This window comes from Otolemur garnettii, unplaced genomic scaffold, assembly GCF_000181295.1.
Source record: "Otolemur garnettii isolate 467f Iridium unplaced genomic scaffold, OtoGar3 scaffold00011, whole genome shotgun sequence".
NCBI classification, from domain to species: domain Eukaryota; kingdom Metazoa; phylum Chordata; class Mammalia; order Primates; family Galagidae; genus Otolemur; species Otolemur garnettii.
The window spans coordinates 10982868-11007289 of NW_003852406.1; the positions used below are offsets into that span (position 1 = coordinate 10982868).

At 36.7% G+C, this 24422-nt stretch overlaps 1 protein-coding gene across 1 annotated transcript in view; it reads right to left on the reverse strand.

Annotated features, from left to right (window-relative positions):
• ADAM10 (ADAM metallopeptidase domain 10) overlaps positions 1 to 24422 on the reverse strand; it is a 117141-nt gene that overhangs the window by 7179 nt on the left and 85540 nt on the right. Inside the window, exons 10-14 of the mRNA XM_023509983.1 lie at positions 22229 to 22412; positions 15898 to 16048; positions 9173 to 9356; positions 8618 to 8726; positions 7934 to 8154 (exon numbers count right to left, since the gene is read on the reverse strand). Of these exons, the coding sequence (XP_023365751.1) occupies positions 7934 to 8154; positions 8618 to 8726; positions 9173 to 9356; positions 15898 to 16048; positions 22229 to 22412 (849 nt within the window). The remainder of the gene's footprint in view (positions 1 to 7933; positions 8155 to 8617; positions 8727 to 9172; positions 9357 to 15897; positions 16049 to 22228; positions 22413 to 24422) is intronic.

Genomic DNA, 24422 nt, shown 5'->3' on the forward strand with positions numbered 1-24422 from the left:
TTTCATTTTCATTCTCCAGTCTGAAAAGTGTCTCACATTTGTCCCTCTTGTTACTCATTATTGCAATGATCACAAACTCAAATGCCTACAAGGCAGGTAAGGTGCACTGCAATCCAATTTTACTGATTAAAGATCAGATTTTTCAAAAGAAGTGATAAATCTAAGTTTTTATGGGAAATATATTTTTAAGTGCTGGCAAACATACTCAAAATTTCTGAATTTCTAAAAACAGTGTGTAGACCATACAAAACATGTTGACAAGGCTGAATCTGGCCTGGAAACTACAACTTCACAATTTATTTTCCTTCAAACGCTAGCAGAACCCCCTCAGTCACTCTGACAACCACTACACACTTCCAAATACCCTCTGGGGAGACCGTGTCACCTCCACTACGAGCCAGTTCATGAGTACAAAGGGGCTTTCCTACTACTTTCAGGTTGATGAGCTAGTTCTGTTACAGGGGATATACCTCTATTTCTAACATGTACTGTATTCCTGAGCACATTTCCTTTCTTCTAGTCTTCCTTGCTCAAAATCATCTTTCACATGGCCATCTGGGTTATGACTTCCTAAAATATGGACCCGACCATGTCACTCCTTTACGCAAACCCTTTTTCAAAAGCTTCTCACCAAAAAATCTCCAAGATACATCACTATGTGGGAGAGAGAAAAAAGCAAATTCAAACATAAAACTGAGCACACAATAAAGTGCAGCAAAGTATATGTGACATAGTTTCCACATTTAAAAAAAAAAAAAGAGCATATTTTTATAGTAATATAGACAGTTTCTGAAGAATATGTAAGAAATTCATCCAAGAGGTTGAGGATGAAACAGGGTCTACTTTTTAATGTATTACTTTGTCAATTTAAAAAAGAATAATCAAACTTTTTCCCAAAACGGGGAGAAAGGGATTTTTTGATTTGGGAAATTCGTATTTGTATGAATCTTCTATTTGTTCACTCTCTATATATAAACACCTCTCTCTGTACCCTGTACTTCTATGGTCCTTAAGAGAACTACACTATGGCATCACCTCCTTAAAGGTCTGCCTAGTAGGTTCTCCTATATTCTGTAAAAATGGCATCCAGAGTGAAAATGTTTCCATGTGTCTGTTTTCTGTGATAAACTGCAAGCTCCTTGAACTTATATCCCACCACACTTTAATACCTAGCCCACAAAAACATATCTATTGGACTTCACATCTTTAATGTTTACCTGGATGGATCTGGAACATATTTTTCTTAATAAAGTATCTTAAGAATGGGGGAAAAAGTATCCAATGTACTCAATACTACTATGAAATCAATATATAACCACCTACACACTCATATGAATGGCAAAACATAACTATAGTCCAGAAATTAGAAGGGAAGAGGAGAGAGAGGGGAGGGGAGGATGGATATGGGAGAAGGGAGGGTATTTGGGGGACCTCACCTAATGTGCATGATGCAATGGTACATTCCAAAACTATTAAGAAATGAGTATAATTGTGATGGATGCGTTCAATGTAAACACTTCATATTGTATATTGAAACATACATATTGTATGTATATACACTTCATATTGTATATTGAACCCCAATATACACTTCATATTGTATATTGAACCCCATAAATGCATCAATGTACAGAGTTATGATTTAATAAAAAAAATTAATTAAAAAAAACATATCCATTGAACTAGTTACTAGAGAGGCAAGTCATTATTCCAAGATGTTTTACGGGCAATGTGATAAGCAGCTTATAGAATTTACCATTTGGGGAAATGGAGCATGGCAGTGGATAGGAGACAGCAAGAAAGACTAAACAAAACAATGTTATATTTTGAGAGTGTCAGTGTGTCCACCTTTGACAGAGGTTTTTTTTCCCCAATGTTCCCTTTAAAAGAGAATGAGAGTGGGTTAAACGCTAAACTCCATTTTTTCTCTTTTATATATGCTATAAAATCAGAGAAAAGAGTACGAACCAGGTTAGTAAACGCAAAATGTGGTTCATCTCAAAAGAAAAGATCACAAATTGTCTACCTGTTAGACAGAAAGAAAGGAAAGCTGTCATTTCATTCAATGAACATTTAATGAGTTTAAACTCTGTGCCAGGCTCTTAACTGTCATAGATACAAAGGTGCTGAGCAAAACTTAAGGGACAAAGAGAAGATATACAAAAGTTTAAAAAGAGTCTAGAAGTTAACCACCATTATATCAACACTGAGAAAATAAGTCTACGTAAAATACAGATGCTGGTCAATGCAGGCATTTAAATACAAACAATGACAAAATAAAAGGTCAAAATTTACTAGGCTAATTTATTATGTAATAATTACAAAAATGTTTAACTTAATAATCTAAATAGGCTCGGCACCCATAGCACAGTGGTTACGGAGCCAGCCACATACAAAGAGGGTGGCGGGTTCGAGCCCTGCCCAGGCTAGCTGAAACAACAACATCTGCAATAGAAAATAGCTGGGTGTTGTAGCAGGCGCCTGTAGTTCCAGCTAGTTAGGTGGCTAAAGCAAGAGAATTGCGTAAGCTCAAGAGTTGGAGGTTCCTGTGAGCTATAACACCACGGCATTCTACCGAGGGCGACATAGTAAGACTCTGTCTCAAATAATAATAATAATAATGATCTAAAGAAACAAAAAGGACCTATAAGATAAAATGAGAAAACAGGTATCACCCAAAAAAGTACATGAATGGGAAGAAGGGAGGCACACAGTCAAGTCTCTTTCAGACATAAAATAATCCACTGTTTTTAACTCTCCAGAAAAAGTCAACCATATAACCCTCTTTGTGAAAGAATAAACAATCTTACTGTCACCAAGTGCACTCTGGACTTCTTATGGTTCACAAGACCATATGGGGTCCACAGTTCCTTGTCATGATACTGATTATGCCATCCCTACAGGGGCAGAAACCTTCCTTTCCATCCTTCAGAAGATACTAGTCTGGACTTTGATCAAATTATGTTTCCTATCCTTCAAACCACCACCGCCACTGCCACCACCACCGCCACCACCAATCTGCCAAACAGAAAACAAATGGCTACTAAACTTTTGGTTACATTAAGGTTAACCAGGGCAACCTAGATAAGATACCACTGAGGGGAATCTGATAATGTCACCGTTTCAAAGTACAATTTTCATTCTTTTCTATATAAATTATTACATTTAAGAAATCTACTTTATTCATCTAGCAGATATATATTGTGTTCTTATCACAGGCTAAGTCCCGTGACAATGCTGCATCTCTGTTGTTATATTTTCATAAGCGATACCTATGTGGCCTATTCCACTAAGCTACGAAGGACACCATAGGCCCCATAACCATCTTCCGTTTTCAAGATGTCAGGAGGACAAAGTAGAACATTTCTAATATAAGTCTTTCCAAAAAGGAGTCATTTCTTAACAGAAACTGGGGACAGGGAAAGAGTTCCCAAACTTTAGCATTCACCATCATTGGCTGCCTCAGTGGGTCTGGGGTGGGATCGTGAATTTGCATTCCTATCAAGTTCCTAGGTGACGCTGATGCTGCCAGTTAGGAAACTATGCTTTGAGACCACTGCTCTTCATTAGTGGCTGGTAAACATTTCCCGTAAAGGCCTAGATTAATATTTTCGGTTTTGTGAGGCTATGCAGTCACTATCACACATACTCAAACTGCAATGCATAAACAATTAGAATATATGCAAACAAATGGCGTGACCATGGTCTGCCAGTGTTATTTGTGGACACTAAATACGAATGCTGTTTTGATAATTATATTTGTACCCATTTAAAAATGTAAAAACCATTAAAACTTGTGAGACACAAAAATAGGCAGGGTGCTGGATTTGGCCCATGGGCCATAATTTGCCAACCCTGTTCTAGGTTAGTAGTTCTCAACCCTGGCTGTTCATCAGAATTAGCTAGAGAGTTTTATAAGACCCAGATACTTAAGTCCAATCCCAAGAGATTCTGATTTAATTGGACTAGGCTGATTCTTATAACTGGTACAGGGGTTATTACGAAAGCTTTGAGATACACAAAAATCAAGAAATATAAAATCTGCACAGATAGAAAGAAATGAAGTCCTCCCAGTAACACTGATAAGCCAAGCAAGTTGAAACCTGGATGGGTGAATCAGAAAGAATGCTGTTGATAGTGGATCTCAGAAGTAAAATAATGGATCATAACAGAGTCTGTCTCAAAACTTTCATAGTGACCCACATATAAGCAGGATTGAGACCTACCAACATTAAACAATGTTTCCCCAAATGACTTCCAAGGGTATTTAGGGTTTCATAAGCTTTACATCAGCGGTTCTCAACCTGTGGGTCACGACCCCTTTTTAACAATGAAAATATATCGCAGCATTAGGAAGGTTGAGAACCAGTGCTTTACATGAGTAAAAGTTTCTGGGATTTGGTAAGTTTGAAAAAGAAGTTTATAAGTCTATAGTCTCAGCTACTTGGGAGGCTGAGACAAGAGGACTACTTGAGCCCAAGAGTTGGAGGTTTCTGTGAACTATAATGATGCATGGCACTCTAGCTTGGATAACAGTGAGACTCTGGTCTCAAAAAAAAAAGAAAAAAAAAAAAAGGACACTTTGCTTATACTTACATTTCAGTGGCAAAAGCAAGTTCTATGACTCAGCCCAACTTTTAAGGGGTGGAGAAGTTTGTGGAATGACTTGCAGGGCAGAGCTGTCAGTACCAGCCTTTAAGATACCCCCAAGAGCCTCACCTCCTGGGGTTCAGGCCCTTGTGCAGTACCCTCCATATGCAGGAGAGCCACCTGCACAGCCAGCAGGACATCACAGAAGCAACGGAATGTGACTTATGAAGACAGGTCAGGACTGACATCATTGACATTGGCCTTGCTTGGGACCAGCCAGACACCATATTGTAAGGAAGCTCAAGTGCCCTGAGGAAACATCCACAGGGAAGAACTGAAGTGCCTGCTGAGAACAACCACAGCACACCCTGCATGTGAGTGAGCCACCCCAGAAGTCAGACTTCAGGGGGCAGAGGCCATAGCTGATATTCTGACTGTAGCCTTAGGAGAGAGACCCTGAGCCAGCACCTCCCAAAATCTGTGTGACACATCTATAATGGTTTTTAGACAACTAGGTTTGGGGTCTTATCTGTTACACAAAAATGAGTAACTGATTTATAGCAGAAAAAAGGTTTAAAAGATTTATGTATTGTAGGGCTTCCCACAATCTTCTCACAAATCTCTAAGAGAGGACTACAGCATACAGTGTTTTGCCATTTTGTTTATTTGACCACCAACCCCCTGCAGCATCTCATGGAACTAGTGTTCTTTTAAGCATTGGGCAAACAATGCTCTAAATCTTTTATCCATAAAGAACACAAAATACTTAATAACTCAGATTCATAAAGTTACAGCAAAGTATGACAGCAGAAATAAATTCAAACATGAGAAAGTACTGATCCTTGATAGAAAAAAATTTAAAAACTCCAGATAAATGTGAACAAATTAAGGAAAAAAAGCCACTAAATAGCAGACAATAATTTAAAAAGGAGAAGAAGAAACACAAGATTAAATTTAAAAAGAAATCAACGTAAAAGACAGTCTTCTATGATGCCAAACCTAACACAAAAGATATAAAAAATCAGAATACATTAACCATGAAGAAACTGAAGAATTACTAATGCCCTTAACCCCCAATTAAAGAAAGAAGATAATGGTACAAGGTCTCAACAGATTTGATGAGAAATACTCTCAAACTTTTCAAGAACTAGATGAAAGCCAAACTAGAAAGAACTAGATGAAAGCTTTACCTTTGATAAAGCCAAATGATGCTTATCATTATCTCCTGGCCAAACACATAGGCACTCAGCAAATATAGTGAATGTATTTTGAAAAATCAAATCATGGCTGTCAAAAATAACTTCACAAAAAACAAAGTATCATTTCCATGGCACCAGGAGCAGTGACTAATGCATGCCCTGAAGTACTGAACTGTCAAGGCAAGCCTACTCTGCCTCGCATGAGGAGAAACATTGCCAGTGCACCACAGAAAGGAGACAAAATGCCACCAGACACCACTGGAAAGTCAAGTCAGTGAAACTAACTCCTTATCCATTTCATAGCTTCTTACACCCCAGCATCCTAATGATCTGTATTACCAAATGGAAAAGACACTTCCCTGACATGGTGAAAGGCCAAGACTACTGTAGGCCTTTCACAAGCTATTATATGACAAAATAAAGTTGTGCAAGTGAACTGGGCACATAATCATATGAGACAAATAACTTATAGGAACTGGACTGCATAGCTGTTATCTTACGGCGTGGCCTGGTTAATGCCCACAATTGAGGGAATAGCCTACTGGTACTCTTCAGGGATATATGGGCCATGCTATTCAAAAGAGTGGCATAGAAATATCAGCAATGATATAAAAATAACAACATGTGCTGCTCACATTCACTTAAGGCAAACTTCTATCAGCCTGATTAATCAGTTCCAGACCACAAGAAAGGACTTCGTGTTGCTGATTCATTGTTAAGAAGCATTTCCTTAATCCTCAAATCTAAAATATGAAAAAAATCTCAAAAATACTTAAAAGATGATGGATGTCTATTAAATCTTTGTAAGCGCAAATAAATGAGCTTTTGAATTTAAAATACAGGCAGTCCACAGGTTATAGAAGAGATATGTTCCTGAGAACATCCTTAGGTCAAATCGTGTGTAACTTGGATCCTCGATGAACAGTGTGTATACAATAACAACAACAACTAAAATGGCTCATTTTGGGTAGTAATAAGAATACTACAGTGTAATATGTAGTAATAATAGTACATACATACAATATAGTAATAGTACTATACTAATAGTTACAGAAAGTACTATGCTGTTTCATTAGTATATAGTATACATATATAGTATTATGATATATATGTATATAGAGTATACATATATAAGTATATAAGTATAGTATACATATAAGTGTAGGGTATACATATATAGTATTATACAGTACATATAAAATAGTAATAGTACTATAATAATAAGTTACAGAAAGTACTATGTTCTTTCATTTAATTAACATGAACAGAACATAAAAACAAACTCATACAAAAAGTTTAGACAGAAATTGAGAGAAATTTGAGAACAGAATATTAAAGATTAGCACTCACCTAATTTGCATCAGTGCTAGGCTAATCAGGAATGTTATTCTTATTGTAACCTTCTAACTGCATCAATAATGTCTCCATTTCAATAATTAATCTACTATGTTACTTAATAATAACAGATGCTTTTGTTGGAGCATTACCTTTCACATGTTCTGTTATTTTCACTTTATCCTTTATACTTGTTCCATAAGTCCAGCAACAGAACCCCAATGCTTTCCCAATGAATGACACTATCTCGTCTTTCTCTAAACATTTAATTATTCCTACTTCAGTTTCCACTGCAATAACCCTTCTCTTTACTGTAGGCTCACCTGGACTTATAATGGACTTTCACTTTGGAGGGATGATGGTAAGAGTAAACACAGGCTCACAAAACTGAATTAAAAAGTTAAGGTGAGGTTCGGTGCCTGTGGCTCAGCAGCTGGGGCACCAGCCACATACACCAGAGCTGGCAGGTTCACCAGCCCAGGCCTGCCAAACAATGACAACTACAACCAAAAAATAGCCAGGCGTTGTGGCAGGAGCCTGTAGTCCCAGCTACTTGGGAGGCTGAGGCAAGAGAATCGCCTAACCCCAGGAGTTGGAGGTTGCTGTGAGTTATGATGCCATAGCACTCTACCAAGGGCGATAAAGTGAAACTCTGTCTCTACCAAAAAAAAAAACTTCAGATAAAGTTAATTCTAGTCTAAACAGGGAAGAAGTGACTATACTCATAACACTGGTGACTTCTGGACAAATTAAATTATGATCAAAGCATTCTAAGCTAAAGTTTATTTATAAATAAAAATTATACTTACCACAATCCATTCAGCAATGTTTTCATAGAGCTCTGGACTAAAAATTGCTTTTTTAAGCCTAGCTAGAGGACCATCAGCATCGACTAATCTGCACCGCATGAAAACATCACAGTAGCCTCTAAAATCATTGCAAGGGGATCCAGGTTGCAGGGTGATGGTTCGACCGTTGAAATGCTTGTTCCACTGCACAGACCCTGTACTGGCACAAGTTGATGGGTCCACTGGAAAAGAAGTGCCAAATGTTAAGTTGAAGATCAAATTTCCTAATGGACCAGTTAGGGAAAGACACAAGGTTTAAAAAAAAAAAAAACTACCCCAAATCATCACCATAACATGCTACATAGACCTTCACCAGTTAGGCTGGATAATGACATTAGTAATTCACCTTAAATATTACAATATAAACAAATAACCAGCAAGTCTTGATTTAGTGCTTACAACGGCTTTAAAATCTTATAACAGTTTTAATATAACTTATTAATATAAAGCTGGCACTTTTTTGTCCAGTTTATCATTTTATAAACACTGTAGGGTCATGCTAGATACATACTGTATTTAAAATTTTCTCAAGAGGAGATAGTTACTTGGAAACTATCTCATATGTCAAAGCTTAATACATAAAATTTAGATGAGAATAATGGGTTTTGAAGTAAATTTTATACCCTTATATTTTAAAAGCCTTACTTTTCTTCATACAGCATACATGGCATAACTCCTTATCATCTTTGCCATCAGAACTGGCACAGGTACACTCCTCTAAGCCATATTTCTCACAGATAGAACCCGCACATTGCTGGAAGAAAAATAAAAGGCAAATTATTTAATCCCTATACAGTCACAAGTCTATTGTTCATAGTAATAGCCAGGCAGGGTATAAGCTTCTAATGTCAGAATAATTAAGTGGAAATGTATGAAAAACAAACACAGATGAGTATCAGAACTAATCATAAAACATTTGAAAAAGAATAAACGCAAATAAGATAGTAAATCTTGTAGAGCAATCTACTTAATAAAAAACACTAAAATAAAAGCAGAGCAAGAGATTGGATGAGCATAAATTTATGCTGGTTGTTGTGGCTCCTCTATAAGGAAAGAAAACTTTGTGGGAAATAGAGATATTACTTAAACAGAGACCAAGATTCATTACTTTAACTATGTAGCTTCAAGTGTCATTAATTATCCTGAAAAACAGATTTCCTAAAATTAAAAAAAAAATCCATAAAAAATCAAGATGCTTACCCCATTAATGCACACTTGTGTGTGTCTGTTACAGTCTGTGAAGTTTGGTTTAGGATCAGATGCTGGGCAGAGAGCTGTGTTGCCATTGCACATTCCTTCTCTTGCACAGTCTGAATCATCCCGACACTTTTCAGACTTTGACTTGAATGAACACTGCGCTGTACAACAAGGACCTTGACTTGGACTAGAAGAAATAATAAGTGATTTTAAAAAGTAAGCCAGTAGGTATTTTCTATATACTATTAAATACGTGTTAAAGTAGATGAGATTCAAATTATTAGATATGGTCCTATTTTATAAATCATAAAGTTCACTTTTTAAATAGTAATATGGTACTTGTATACAACTTCAAATACTGGAATAAGAAGTGACATCAACAAGATGGCAGACCAAAAGCCCCTAGCACTCTTCCCTTCACAAAGATAGCCAAAACAATAGATAAATAACCACATTTAGTTATTGAATAGAAAATAACTAAGGGAGAGCACTAGAGCACATAGGAATAAAAGAGACCCTGGTGAGTACAAATTCAGGACAGCCACATAGAGAATGAAAGGAAACACTAGAACTCCACTACTCCACCCTGAACCAAAATCATGTGGAAACCAGAAGCAATTTTCCTCTATGGTGAAAAGGTAGGCAAAAGGATCGCAGCACTCTTACTGACATTTATGGTCCTCTCTACTGAAGTCCCCGCACAGTTGATACCATTCCATCCCCATCCTCTATGCTCTAAGAAAGAGCAACACTCTGCCCCACACCCTGTGGCTCACATGGCAATTGTGCTATGCAATCTTTGAACTGGAACTAATATTGAAGTGTATCTTATCCTGAAGGCACACAGCTACAGCACCCCTTCAGTACTCAGGCTAAACTACCATCCCATGGCTTGACATCCCACAAGCTAAGCTGAGAGCAAATGAGACACTCTTCCCTATGGGGCCAGCTCAACCTACCCTTCACTTCACCCCTTTTAGGAGCTGAAGCTATATACTCCTTCCTGGGGAGGGTATTTTGGCATAACAACTCTACTTACTACATCTTTCAGCCACAGCTATAACCTGCCACCATAGGCTGAAGCTGAAACTGTACACTCTTCTCCAAGGAAAGTGCTTTGGCATTCCAGAAAAATGGTGTGTTGGCCAAAGTGAGCAGCTGAGCTGATGTAGTAACCCACATCCCAGAGCAATGCCTGAGACATCGCACCCTACAGGCCAAACAACTCTAGCACCCCCCTTTCCGGCAGGTAGACTAGTCCCCTGAGTCTAAACTATGGAGATACTCTTCTTCCTGGAGAACAGAGTCATTGCTGGGCTGCTTCCTGCCCGCATGGCCCTAATGACAGCTGTGCTCAGCCATTCTGGGGTACTTGCTAGTGCTAAACTTGCCTTCATAGAGCCTTGGATACTGCCAAGCCCCACCATCCCAGAGTCTTCACTCACTACTACACATTCTCTTATCCCAAGAGACCTAAATTGCTAGTGAGCCCTATTGGCCAAGGTTCCTGAATTATGGGCATATACTGTGCCATGACCAAATCTTCAGAGCACCTCTTCTTCCTTCAAGCCAGGCCATGGCTGTGCCCTACCCCCAGGGGTATAATCACAGCTATAACCTCGCCTTCTGGGCCTTAGCTGCTAGAGTGTGCCTCAGAGACACGCTAACACTGTGGGCAACTTTCATATAATCCTGCCACAGAGAGTAAGACTAGGTAACATAATAAGATTACAAGGAATTGGGCCTAAGACTCTAACCCCACAGTTATTCTGAATACTGGTACCTGGAACCCAGCACTGTGACAGGTGCTTTAGGCCTCTCTGATACCAAGAGAAATCCTCTTAGCTCTCACAGTTGTAGAGAAAATGAAAATGGGAGGGTCCCCAAACCCCTTACCACCAAGAACATTAACAACTTATACCACTGCTCCCACTACCACCAATTTCTAGAGTGTAAGCCACTGAGGTGCCCACAGCTATTGCTGACATTGAACACAGCAAAGAAGCTGCACAGAGACTACACCACTGAACCTACCTGCCTGGAAATAATAACCACTTTTTTCCCAACCAGCAAACTAATACTGAAGTGCAGGTGAAAGTCTTCCTCTATGAAAGTCATGCTAAAAAGTTTGGAAGAGGCAACTGTTCCACAAGATGTACAAACATCAGTGCAAAGAAACATGAAAAGGCAAGTTACTATGACCACAAAAGGAACACAAACTCTGCATTAGGCTGGGTGTGGTGGCTCACATCTGCATTCCAGAAGTAATCGTAGCACTCTGAGAGGCTGAGGCAGGAGGATCACTTGAGCTCAGTTCAAAACCAGCAGGGGCAAGAGAGAAACCCTGTCTCTACTAAAAATAGAAAAATTAGCCCAGTGTCATAGAAGGCACCTGTAGTCGCAGCTACTCGGGGGGCTGAGGCAGGAGTATTGCTTGAACCTACGAGTTCAAGGTTGCTGTGAGCTGATACCATAGCACTCTAACCTGGGCAACAGAGTGAGACTCTGTCTCCAAAAAACAAACAAACAATAAAAAAAAAACTTCTGTATTTATAGACATCAATAAAAAGGAGATCAATGAATTGCCAGAAAAGGAATTCAAACTAATGTGGGGTGGTTTTTTTTTTTTTTGTCTTTTTTAAAGAGAAGATCTCACTTTGCTACCCTTGGTAGAGTATTGTGGCATCACAGCCACAGCAACCTCAAACTCGTGGGCTCAAGCAACTCCCTTGCCTTAGCCTCACAAGTAGCTGGGACTATAGGCACCTGCCACCATGCCCAGCTATTTTTAGAGATGGGCTCCTGCTCTTGCTCAGGGTGGTCTTGAACCCATGAGCTCAGGCAATCCACTCATCTTGGCCTCTCAGAGTGCTGAGATTACAGGCATGAGCCACTGTGCCCAACCCAAAATAATGATCTTAAGGAAATTTAATACAATTGAAGAAAATACAGATAGATATTTGTATTTATAAATCAAAATCAGGAAAACAATTCATAAGAATAAGAAGTTTTAAAAAGAGAAAGATATGGCTTGGCGCCTATGGCTCAAGTGGCTAAGGTGTCAGCCACATACACCTAAGGTGGCAGGTTCGAATCCAGCCCGGCCCGCCAAAACAACAATGATGGCTGCAACCAAAACAAAAACAGCCGGGCGTTGTAGCAGGTGCCTGTGGTCCCAGCTACTTGGGAGGCTGAGGCAGGAGACTCGCTTGAGCCCAGGAGTTGCAAGGTTGCTGTGAGCTGTGATGCCATAGCACTCTACACAGGGGGATAGCTTGAGGCTCTGTCTCAAGGAAAAAAAAAAGAGAGAGAGAAAGATATACAAAAAAGAATCAAATACAAATCATACAGCTTAACAATTCAAATAATGAAATAAAAAATACAATAAAGCGCTTCAATAACAGACTTGATCAAGCAGAAGAAAGAATCTCTGAATTTGAAGATAGGTCATTTGAAAATACTAAGTCAAAGGAAAAAAATAATGAAAAAGAGTGGGAAAAAGGCTGTAAGAGTTACGGGACACAATTAAATGAACATATTTTCATACTAAAGAAGTTTCAGAAGAAAAAGAGGCATAGAAAACATATTTAATGAAATAACTGAAAACTTCCCAAGTCTAGGGAGAGAATATAAACATTCCTATCCACAAAGCTCAAAAATACTCCAATATATTCAACTCAAGAAGGTCCTACCCAAGACACGTTATTGTCAAACTGCCAAAAGTTAAGGACAAAGAGTAATTCTAAAAACAACGAAAGTATTAAGTCACATCTAAGGGACTCTCCATTAGACTAACAAATTTCTCAGCAGAAATCAGGAGAGACCAGGAGAGAATGGAATTATATGGTCAAAATGCTTTAAGAATACCAAGAATGTTATATCCAGCAAAACTGTCCTTCAGAAATGAGGAAGATATAAAAGTCTTTCCCACACAAACAAAAACTGAGGGAACTTGTCACCACTAGACTGGCCCTACAAGAAATGTTCAAAGGAGTCCAGCATTTGGAAGCAAAAGAAGGAAACAGAAGTATAAAGCTAAATGGTAGGACAGATACATAAATGAGAAAATGAATGGAATCAAATGTTACTACTACAATAAACTATCAAACTGCATGATAAACAGTAAAAGAAGGAATAGAGCATATATAAAACAAGAAAACAAACTAACAAGAGAAAGTCCTCACTTATCAATAACTATATATGTGAAACCCTTAAATTTCCCACTTAAAAGATGTAGATTTGCTGAATGGATTAAGAAATATATATGATTAAACTATATGCTGCCTGCAAGAAACTCACTTCAACTGTAAAGATACATACAGACTAAAAGTAAATGAATGGAGAAAGATATTCTACAGAAATAGAAAACAAAAGCAAGCAGGAGTAGCTATACTCAGATAAAGCAGACTTTAAGTAAAAAACTGAAAAGAGACACAAAAGATCATTGTATAAGGATAAGGAAATCAAGACAGCAAGAGATCATAACGATTCTAAACCTACAGGTACCCAATACTGGAGCATCCGGATTTATAAAGAAAATATTATTATATCTAAAGAAGAGATAGACTTCAACCCAATAATAGTTGGGAATTTCAATATCCCACTCTCAACATTGGACAGATTATCTACACAAAATACTGAACAAAGACAAATGATTACAATTGCACTTTAGACCAAATATAACAGACATTTACAAAACATTTAACAGCTGCAGAATACACATTCTTTTAATCAATACATGAACATTCTCCAGGACAGACCACCTAATAGGCCACGAAACAAGACTCAACAAATTTAAAAGAACTAAAAATCTTATCAAATATCTTCTCTAATTCAAAATCAGTAACAAAGGAAATTTTTCAAAACTGTACAAATACACAAAAATGAAGCAACATGCTCCTAAATAACCAAACATAAATGAAGAAATTAAGAAATTTAAAAACTCCTTGAAACATGAAAATAGAAATGCAACATACCAAAACCTATGTGATACAGAAAAAACAGTATTAAGAATTAAGTTTACAGCAATAAAAGTCAACATCAAAGAAAGCAGAAAGATAAACAACCTAACAATGCCACTAAAGGAACCAGAAAAGCACAAACAAACCAAATCCAAAATTTATAGAAAGGAAGAAATAATAAAGGTCATAGTAAAAATAAACGAAATTCTTGGTCAGACATGGTGGGTCATGATTATAATCCTAGCATTCTGGGAGGCCAAGGTGGGAGAATCTCCTGAACTCAGGAGTTTGAGACCACCCTAAGCAAGAGTGAGACCCGAAAAAAACCTGCCAGGCATAATAGCAGGTGCCTGTAGTCCCAGCTAGTCCTACCTACTCAGGAGGCTAAGGCAGGACTTATTGCTTGATCCCAGGATTTTGAGGTTGCTGTGAAGTTGTGTGTAATTTATTAATAAATTTATTAACTAATTACTTAATTTAAAAATGGAATTCAGACTAAAATAAAAAAAAATACAAAGGATCAGTTAAACAAAAAGTTGGGGGGTTGTGAAATGATAAAACTTACAAATCATCAGCTAACTAAAAACAAGAACAACTATCCAAATAAAATCAGAAACAAAAAAGAAGATACCATAACTTACACCACAGAAATACAACAGATAATCAAACACTATTATGAATGACTATATACCAACAAATTGGAAAACCTAACAGATGTGGATAAATTCCTGGAGACATACAACTTACTAAGATTGAGCCAAGAACAAATAGAAAATCTGAACAGACCAATTACAAGTAAAGTAACTGAATCAGTAACTGAAAGTCTTCACTGCTAAATTTTACAAAACATTTAAAGAACTAATACCAATTTATCTCAAACTTTTCTGGAAAACTGAAGAGGAAGGAATTCTTCCAAACTCATTCTATGAGGCCAGTATTATCCTGATACCAAAACTGGACAAGAACACAAGAAAACTACCCTGATTTTATCATTAGACATTGTGTATGCATGCATCAAATTATCATGTGTATTCCATAAATATATACAATTATGTATACATTTATCAATAAAAAATTGGAATAAGAAGCCACTAAATTTAAACATTTAATAAATGCAGGAAAATGATTGTTTTGTTTTTATATCAAAGCATACAATACTCCTCATTCTCACTATATTTGCCTTTAGTGAATAGAATAAGAAAAGTTATATTGGAAAGTGGATTTAATGTTAGGGAATTTATCAGTGTTTTTTCAGTTATGTCATCCATCAGTCAAATTATCAGTTTTAATCACATTTATACATTAAAACCAAACTAGGATATACACACCAGCCATTTAAAAAATATTGTACCAACAATATTCAATTGCTTATACCTATCACTACTGAAGTATTAATAATTTGACAAGTGAAATAATTATGTGACACCATTATAAAAGTGTAGGGACTCCATATTACCTAAATATTTAAAGATTATAAAAATAGGAAAGATGGTCACATTTTTAAAGTCCGTAACTAAGTAACATTTTTTGAGCATCTTTTATATATTCTTATTAACACCCACCACACAAAATACAATTACAAATAGTTCAATCTGCCCAAAACAGGACACTAACCAATACTATTTCAGAAAAACAAATAAAATAGCAATAAATAAAGACAAAGTTTCAAAACCACATGCATCTCTTAATTTCAGTTTTAAATTTGTTGTAACTATTTTTAGGTTACTTTACAGAAACATTATTAACATTATGGAATTAGCAAGGTACCTGCACTCTTTTCCAGGTTTCAGTTTGCATTTTTTCCCCTCTGGTTGGTTTGCATCATAGCAGCACTCATCTTTACACTGGTCACTATATCCACAATCACACTGCTCACCTTGTTCTACCATTCCATTTCCACATATAGGTTGGCCAGATTCTTAAGAAAGCAAACAAGTCATGGTAAACATTATATGCATACATTAATTTTATTTAAAATCCACAAACTCTTTAGAGCTTTAAAACAAAGAAATTAAGGAAAACTTTGATAAATGAAAGAAGCAGAACAAACAAGGACTCTGAAAATCATGAGCCCTAATTCTAACAGAGGATCTGCCACTAGCAATGCAAGCTTGGGCAAGTCACTTTCTTTGGGGGCCTGTGACCTGTATAGCGTGGGGATCTGACTTGATGCTTCTTTCTAGAAGTTGTCATGTATTACATAGGCCATACCACACTGAGCTTAATTGTACCATGACTGCACTATTTATATCACACAAATAAAAATTAAGTTAGTGCTTCATTAATCAGGAAAAAAATTAAATCTTTTCTCTACAGAAAATGTCAAATACACATAAAAATAATAAAAGAAGAATCACAATGAACTCCCATGTACCAATCATTTAGCTTTAATAACTTTGGATTATAGACAATGTGCTGTTCTTATTTACTCTCACAATTTTTTTTTTTCTGGAGTAAAAATACCCCCCTTAACATATGATTGTTTTTATAAATACTTTATTTAGAATATACTAAGAGATAAGAAATTTTTTCTTTTTTTAAACCTAACCGCAACAACCATTATCACATCCAACAAAATTAATATGTGTAATAGTATCTAATAGCTAATCCATGTTCAATTTTCCTTAACTTTCTCCTTACAATTAGTTGGTCTGAATCAAGTTCCAAACAAGGTTCTCCTGGTTTCAAGCCCCCACCACCACCGTGGTTGCTTTTGGTTGTCATGTCTCTTAAGTTCTTCTGTCGTATAACAGATTCCACTCTACTTTTATACCATTTATTTGTTAAGAAAGTTGGGTGGGGCTCGGCGCCTGTGGCTCAAGCGGCTGAGGCGCCAGCCACATACACCTAAGGTGGCAGGTTCGAATCCCCAGCCCGGGCCCGCCAAACAACAATGACGGCTGCAACCAAAAAATGGCCAGGCGTTGTGGCGGGCGCCTGTAGTCCCAGCTGCTTGGGAGGCGGAGGCAGGAGACTCGCTTGAGCCCAGGAGTTGGAGGTTGCTGTGAGCGTGATGCCATGGCACTCTACCCAGGGGGATAGCTTGAGGCTCCGTCTCAAAAAAAAAAAAAAAAAAAAAAAAAAGAAAGTTGGGTGGGATTGTGTCCTATGGAATCCCTCACATTCTATTTGGGTGATTATAATATAGGCTGTAAAATAATTCTCTAAAAATATACATTAATTTTGCTCCTTAGCTAGACCAAGCTTCTAAAGGGAGAAAATGTGTATTATTTAAATTTTTTGTATTCCCACAGAACCTAACAGTATTTGGCCAAATTTTGGTTGATTATGGTTAGACAGTCTAGTCTAAGCACAAAGAATAATTTGAGAAAATTTCTTCAGCTATCTTCTAGAGTTCTTTGATTTTTTTCCAATGGATTTTAAAATTGGAGTAAGAATGTTCCTCTTTGTAAGATGATAAAAATCAAAGAACTCTAGCACCTGTAGAGAATGGTAAGAATCAAATACCTTCATTTTCTAGAAAAGAAAACTAACGTCCAAGCAGTGTGTAACTTGCTAGAGACCATCTCCCCCAATATGGGTAAAACACAGACTCAACCTAGGTCTTCCAAGTCTACAATCTAGCACTGTTTCCTTTCCTACTCAATGTTGAGAACAGTCATAGTACAGGCTTTTAAATTCAGAAATGAGTAAGTAGAAGGGAATCACACCAACATAAGGAGCCCACATAAGACATATATGAATCAAAAATGTTGTAGAAAGTTTGGTTTTATATTCATAAAGTTCATTCTTATACTTAAACACATCATCTAACTATTAAAGGAATTTTTTTTTTTAAAGGTCTCACTTTTAGTCTCACTTTCTCACCCTCAGTCGAGTACCATGGTATCACAGCAACCTCAAACTCTTGGACTCAAATGATTCTCTCACCTCAACCTCCCAACTAGCTCGAACTATAGGCACCCACCACAACGCCCAGCTATTTTTAGACACAGGGTCTTGCTCTTGCTTAGACAGGTCTCAAACTCCTGAGCTCAAGCAACCCACCCACCTCAATGTCCCAGAGTGCTAGGATCACAGGCATGAGCCACCAGGCCCAGCCTATGAAAGGAAATCTTAAAGGTTATTGAAACCTCATCCATGTTTCACTAGTTTAAACAATCTCTTCTGTTCTCTAAAACTAGAATGTATGTGTATGTGTACATATATACTAAGCAATGATGTTTTTTAAAAGCCTGGTAATTTTATAATTCATCTGACGTGCAATTTAGGAGAAAGAGAAAATGATAAAGTCAGAAAAACCTGAGAGACAATATTTACTACAAATTAATCTGCATCTCATATAGATTTATTACTTCAAATTAGCTATTTAACTAATAGCTTAAACACAAAGTAAAGATACTATTTAAATAAAAAACTGTAATAAACATTTCACTATAATTTAATATACAAATTTCTTTCCCATAATACCTACAAAGCAATATGCTCATTTTTAAAAGACATTAATCACAAAGTTTACTGTGAAACCCCAATTTCAAATGAAGAATCTACACAGCACTTTCTAACACTACAAGTGTTAGAAAAACTGCTAATGATAATAACAAAAATGATAACATCAATGCGATTTCAATCTTTTTTCTTTTAATGCATGATTTTTTTTTTTGGTAGTTTTTGGCCTGGGCTGGGTTTGAACCTGCCACCTCCGACATATGGGGCTAGCGCCCTACCCCTTTGAGCCACAAGTCCCGTCCTCAATCTGTGTTTTTAAAAGACAAAGCCAATCAATAAAAACAAAAAAACTGATCAATTACAACTCATCAAAATTTAAAACCTTTTCTCTGAGAAATATCTATAAAAGAATGAAAGAAACAAGCTACAGACTGGGAGAAAATATTTGAAAACCAATTAGCAGGCAATCGACTAGAATCTAGACTATATTAAAAACAAAACAAAACTCTCAAAACTCGAAAGAAAAACAAACCCCAGGAAAATGGCCAAAAGAACATGAACAGATCTTTCATTTGAAGAAAATACAGATAGCAGCAAATAAGCACATAAAAAGATGTTTAATATCATTAGTCAACAGAGAAATGCACATTACAACTATGAGATCATTACATACTTATCAGAGTGACTAATATATAAAATCATGAAAACACTAAATGCTGGTGAAGATACAGAAAAATCATCAGTATCTGATCATATACTGCAGGTAAGAATGTACAATGGTGCAGCCTCCCTGGAAAAGTCTGGCAGTTTTGTACAAAACAAATAAGCAACTGCAATATGGTCCATCTGTTGGATCTGGGGGTATTTACCCCCAAAGAAATAAAAAAGAATGTGCATGCAAAAAACCTGTACAGAAATGTTTATAGCTATTTTATTCACAACAGTTAAACACTGGTAACAGCCCAGATATCCTTCAATAGGTGATTGGTTAAATATACCATGGAATACTACTTAAAAATAAAACAGAACAAACTATTGATAAAGGCAGCAATTTAGACAACACTCCAGAGATTTATACTGAGTGGGAAAAAGGCAATCTCATAAGGTTACTTATTGTATGTTTTCATTTATATACCTTTTTTTTTCTTTGAGACAGAATCTCACTCTGTTCCCCCAGGTAAAGTGTCATGGCTTCATAGCTCACAGCAACTTCAAACTCTTGGGCCTGACCAATCCTCTTGCCTCAGACTCCCAAGTAGCTGGGACTACAGGCAATTGCCTCTACACCCAGCTAGTTTTTCTATTTTTAGTAGAGATGGGGTCTTACTATTGCTCAAGCTGGTCTCAAATTTCAGAGCTCAAGCAATCCACTTGCCTCAGCCTCCCATAGTGCTAGGATTACAGGCTTGAGGAATGGTACCAGGCCTTTGTATAGCATTTCTCAAATAACAAAATTTTAAAAACAGGGAACAGGTTGGTAAGATGGGAGAACAACAACAGCAGTGAAGGGCAATGGATCCTTATATTACCACTGGATGGTATTAAATTCTTATATTACCACTGAGAGGAACCATTACTTCTTAACAACTATGTGAATCTATATCTCAATAATTTTTCAATTAAGAACAAAAAGCCATGTTTATTTGGAAATCTTCCTCAGTTCTTTCTCCTTTGCTGTCACATACTTAACCCCCCTTTAAGTGCTCTTGATGTACAAAAATGAACAGGCCTCAGTGTTTTTCCGCAAGTAACTTAACAATCTTGAGAAGTCAAGAGCATATTAAAAAAAATAATAGTGCAAGGCAGAATATTTAGAATATGTTAAATGCCACATGGTTGACTATGTTAACTGCTAAAAGAAAGGCGTAACAGATGAACGGAAAAACAAAATAGAATCTACAATGGATTATTCAGCCATAAAAGGGAATGGAGTTCTGACACATGCTACAACATGGATGAATCTAGAAAATATTACTCTAAGTAAAATAAGCCAGACACAAAAGAACAAACACTTTATGATCCCACTTACATGAGGTACCTAGAGTAGACTGAAAATTCACAAAGACAGAAATTAAATTAAAGGTTACCAGGGGCTAAGGGAGAAGAGAGAAATTATTGCTTAATGTTTATAGAATTTCTGTTTTGGAGGATAAAAAGCAGTTTGGAAATGAATTGTGGTAAAGGTTGCACAACACTATGAATGTAACTAATACCATAAAATTGTGTAATTAAATTTGCTTAAAATGACAAATTTTTTATGTACCTTAATACAATAAGAAAAAAAAATTTCCTATCAGCTTTATTCCTATACATACTAGCCCAAACCCAAAGCACAGTTGTTCATCTGTAGAAAAGCAAATTAGCAAACTAGGATAAATTCACATAATATAATAGTACTAAACAATAAAAAGGAGTAAAATACCGAATCTCAAAATATTATGCTGAGTTTAAGTAGCCTTCCACAAAAGGGTACAAACTGTATGATTCTAGTTATATAGAGGCAAACCTAATGTATGGTGAAATAAATCCGAAAGTGGTTGCTTCTGGAGGAGAGACAGAGATTGACCGGGAAGGTGAATAAAAGAGGGTGCCTATAGCTCAATGGTTAGAGTGCTGGCCCTGTGCACTGGGGGTGGTGGGTTTGAACCCTGCCAGGGCCTGCTTTTAAAAAAAAAAAAAAAGGATTCCCATTTATGGGCCAGATCAAACCCTTAATCCCAGCACCTGGGAGGCCAAGGTGGGTGGACCACCTGAGCTTACAGGGTCAAGACTAGCCTGAGCCAAAGGGAGGCCTTATCTCTAAAAATAGCTGGGTGTTGTGGTGGGTGCCTATAGTCCCAGCTACTCAGGAAATTGAGGCAAGAGAATCACTTGAGCCCAGGAGTTTAAGGTTGCTGTGAGCTATGACACCATGGCATTCTACTGAGGGTAACAAAGTAAGACTCAGTCTCAAAAAAGGCAGGGGAAGAATAAAAGAATTTTCTGAGGTAGCAGAAACTATATCTTGATAGGTACTTAGTTTGCACGGATGAACACGTTTGTCAAAACCCATCAAATAGGCTGAGCATAATAGCTCATGCCTATAATCCTAGCACTTTGGGAGGCCAAGGAAGGAGGATCACTTGAGGAGGATCACAGCTCAAGACCAGCCTGAGCAACACTGCAAGACCTCATGCTACAAAATATATTAAAAACCTACCCAGGTATGGTGCCACATGCCTGCAAACCCAGCTACTCAGAAGGCTGAGACAGGAGGATTGTTTCAGCCCATGAGTTGGTAACTACAGTGAGCTGTGGGTGATACCTTTATGCTCTAGCCTGGGCAAGAAAGATCCTGTCTTAAAAATAAAACAAACAAAACAAAACAAAAAAACATCAAATGTGCATTTAAGATTTATGTGTTTCACTTAGGTAGAAAGCAGAAAAAGAATTCCAAATGAGACTGAACTTTAGTTAACGATATGCAGGCTGAAGTGGTATACTCATGATTACCATTTACTTTAAATTGCAATAAAAAACATAGATTGAGGGATGGGCAGATTAATAAATATGTGATAAAGCAAATACAGCAAAGTTTTAACAATTGTAAAATATAAGTGATGGGTATATTGGTGCTCACTGTATAACTTACTCAAGTTTTTTGAATGTTAAAAATATTCAAAATACAATGTTGAGAAAAAATACATACCAACAAAACAGTTGTTTCTCTTCTTCTCAAGAACTTGGCTTATATTTCTAATACTACAGAGTGAAAACTTATTGTTGTTAAGTTTGTCCCCAGATGTTGCTCTTGCATACATGATGTAATTGCCATTTTCTTTTTGTCCTAAATTCTTAGATTCTCCTGGTGTGCACTCTGTTCCAGAATCATGCTGTCAAACAGAATATAGAGTTACATAAACAGGAAGTAAAATAAGGTTTTCGGGTCATCTGATTAAATGTAATGTTCTCATGAGAAGAACAATGGAAACTTTGAACTCTCTTTTACAAAGAATTTTACAATGTTTTACATAGTGAGAAGGAAAACAATTTGCTCTGCTAGGAGCCACAGTCTTAGAAAGGAAGGAAAATCAGTGGAGATCTAGCCCCAATAACTTATAGCTTTCTAAGTAGGAAACAGAATGGAGGACAAACTGTCATAAAAATTTATTAAAATAAGCTCACCTACTTTAAAAACTAATAACAGCTAACATAAATTACTTTTAAATTACCAAATATTCTTTAAAATACATGCTAAATTACAGGTTATAACTAGTTCAGCAAGATAAAAGGTGGTGAAAAAGCAATAGAACAGAAACAATAGACTGGTACGGGACTAAGCACACACATTAACAGAATAGAAATCAAAGATAGGTAACTTCTCAACCAGTATGGACAAAAGCAAAGTAAAAATGATGATAGGGATGGAAACATAATGATCTATTTTGAAATGAAAATTAAGAAATACCAAGAAGAAGAAAAACAAAACTTTTGCTTTGTGGAATAAACTGGAGATGGAATTCTCTGTACATGTAAATGTACACAAGTGGTATTTAGTTTTGGTAAATTTTACTGAAGTATCAAGTATGTACAAAAAAGTTCCAAAGCAAAGCTCCCTGAATTTTCTCAAAGTAAACATGCTTATGTGACCAGTGTTGAGATCAAATAATAGAAACACTTCCCCAGCAGTCCCTGCCCTCCTTGGAGCTAAACATTAAAACACACACAATTGCTCCTCAAACGATCCAAAACACATTACAAGGGGTAAAAAAAAATGTCCAGGTACTCAAGTAATAATTTTATTTAGTGTAATGTCTTATTTGGAGAAAGGGGAACATTTTACACTGTTGGTGGGATTGCAAACTAGTACAGCCTCTTTGGAAAGAAGTATGGAGGCTCCTCAAAGAGCTGAAAGTAGACCTTCCATTTGATACCACAATCCCATTACTAGGTATCTACCCCAAAGGGAAAAAAAATGTACCACTAAGGACATTTGTCCTAGAATGTTTATCGCAACTCAATTCATAATCACCAAGATGTGGAATCAATCCAACGTATATACCATGGAATACTATACAGCTATAAAAAAGATGGAGACTTTACATCTTTTGTATTAACCTGGATGGAGTTGAAAAACATTCTCCTTAATAAAGTATCACAAGAATAGAAAGCAAGCATCTATGTACTCCGTACTACCATAAAACCAATAGATGAACAACTACACACCCATGGAAGAGAAAAACACAAATTTTGTGGGGGGAGCAGGGTAAAGGGAGGGGAGGTGGTTGGTGTGCTCTCACCAAAAGGGCACAATGTAAGGGTATTCAGCACACCTCCTGGGTGAGGGGCTCAACTACAACTTGGACTTTACCTAAAAAATGCAAACAATATAACCTAATCATTTGTACCCTCATATTATTCTGAAATTCAAAAATAATGTAAAAATAAAGAACAACAATCACTTGGAAAAGTCTTATTTTAAATACCCAACAACTCTACTCTCCAGAAAAAAAGGACTGCCCCAAGACATTGGGTTTTTTTTCCCCTACAGCCTTTCATTTTCTATTCCCCCATTCTGAGATGGCTGTTAAAAATATGACCCCTGATACCCCTTAGCTTTCTCCTAAAGCTAGATTCAGCACTTAACTATACTATTCTCCAGTATTATCTTGCTTTATGCTTTCATTCCACAGAATTCATTTGGTCTTGGGTAAGGTATAGCAATAGAATTATTTTCAGCATTAGAATTTTAGGAAGGGAAAGAAAAAAATCCCCATACTGTATAACTCTTGATGTCATTACAGAATATCTTATCACTTTTCAATTCAATAAATATTAGTGAATGTCCATTAATACACAAGGAGGCACTAAAACATAATATGAAATTTTTTTTTTTTTTTTTT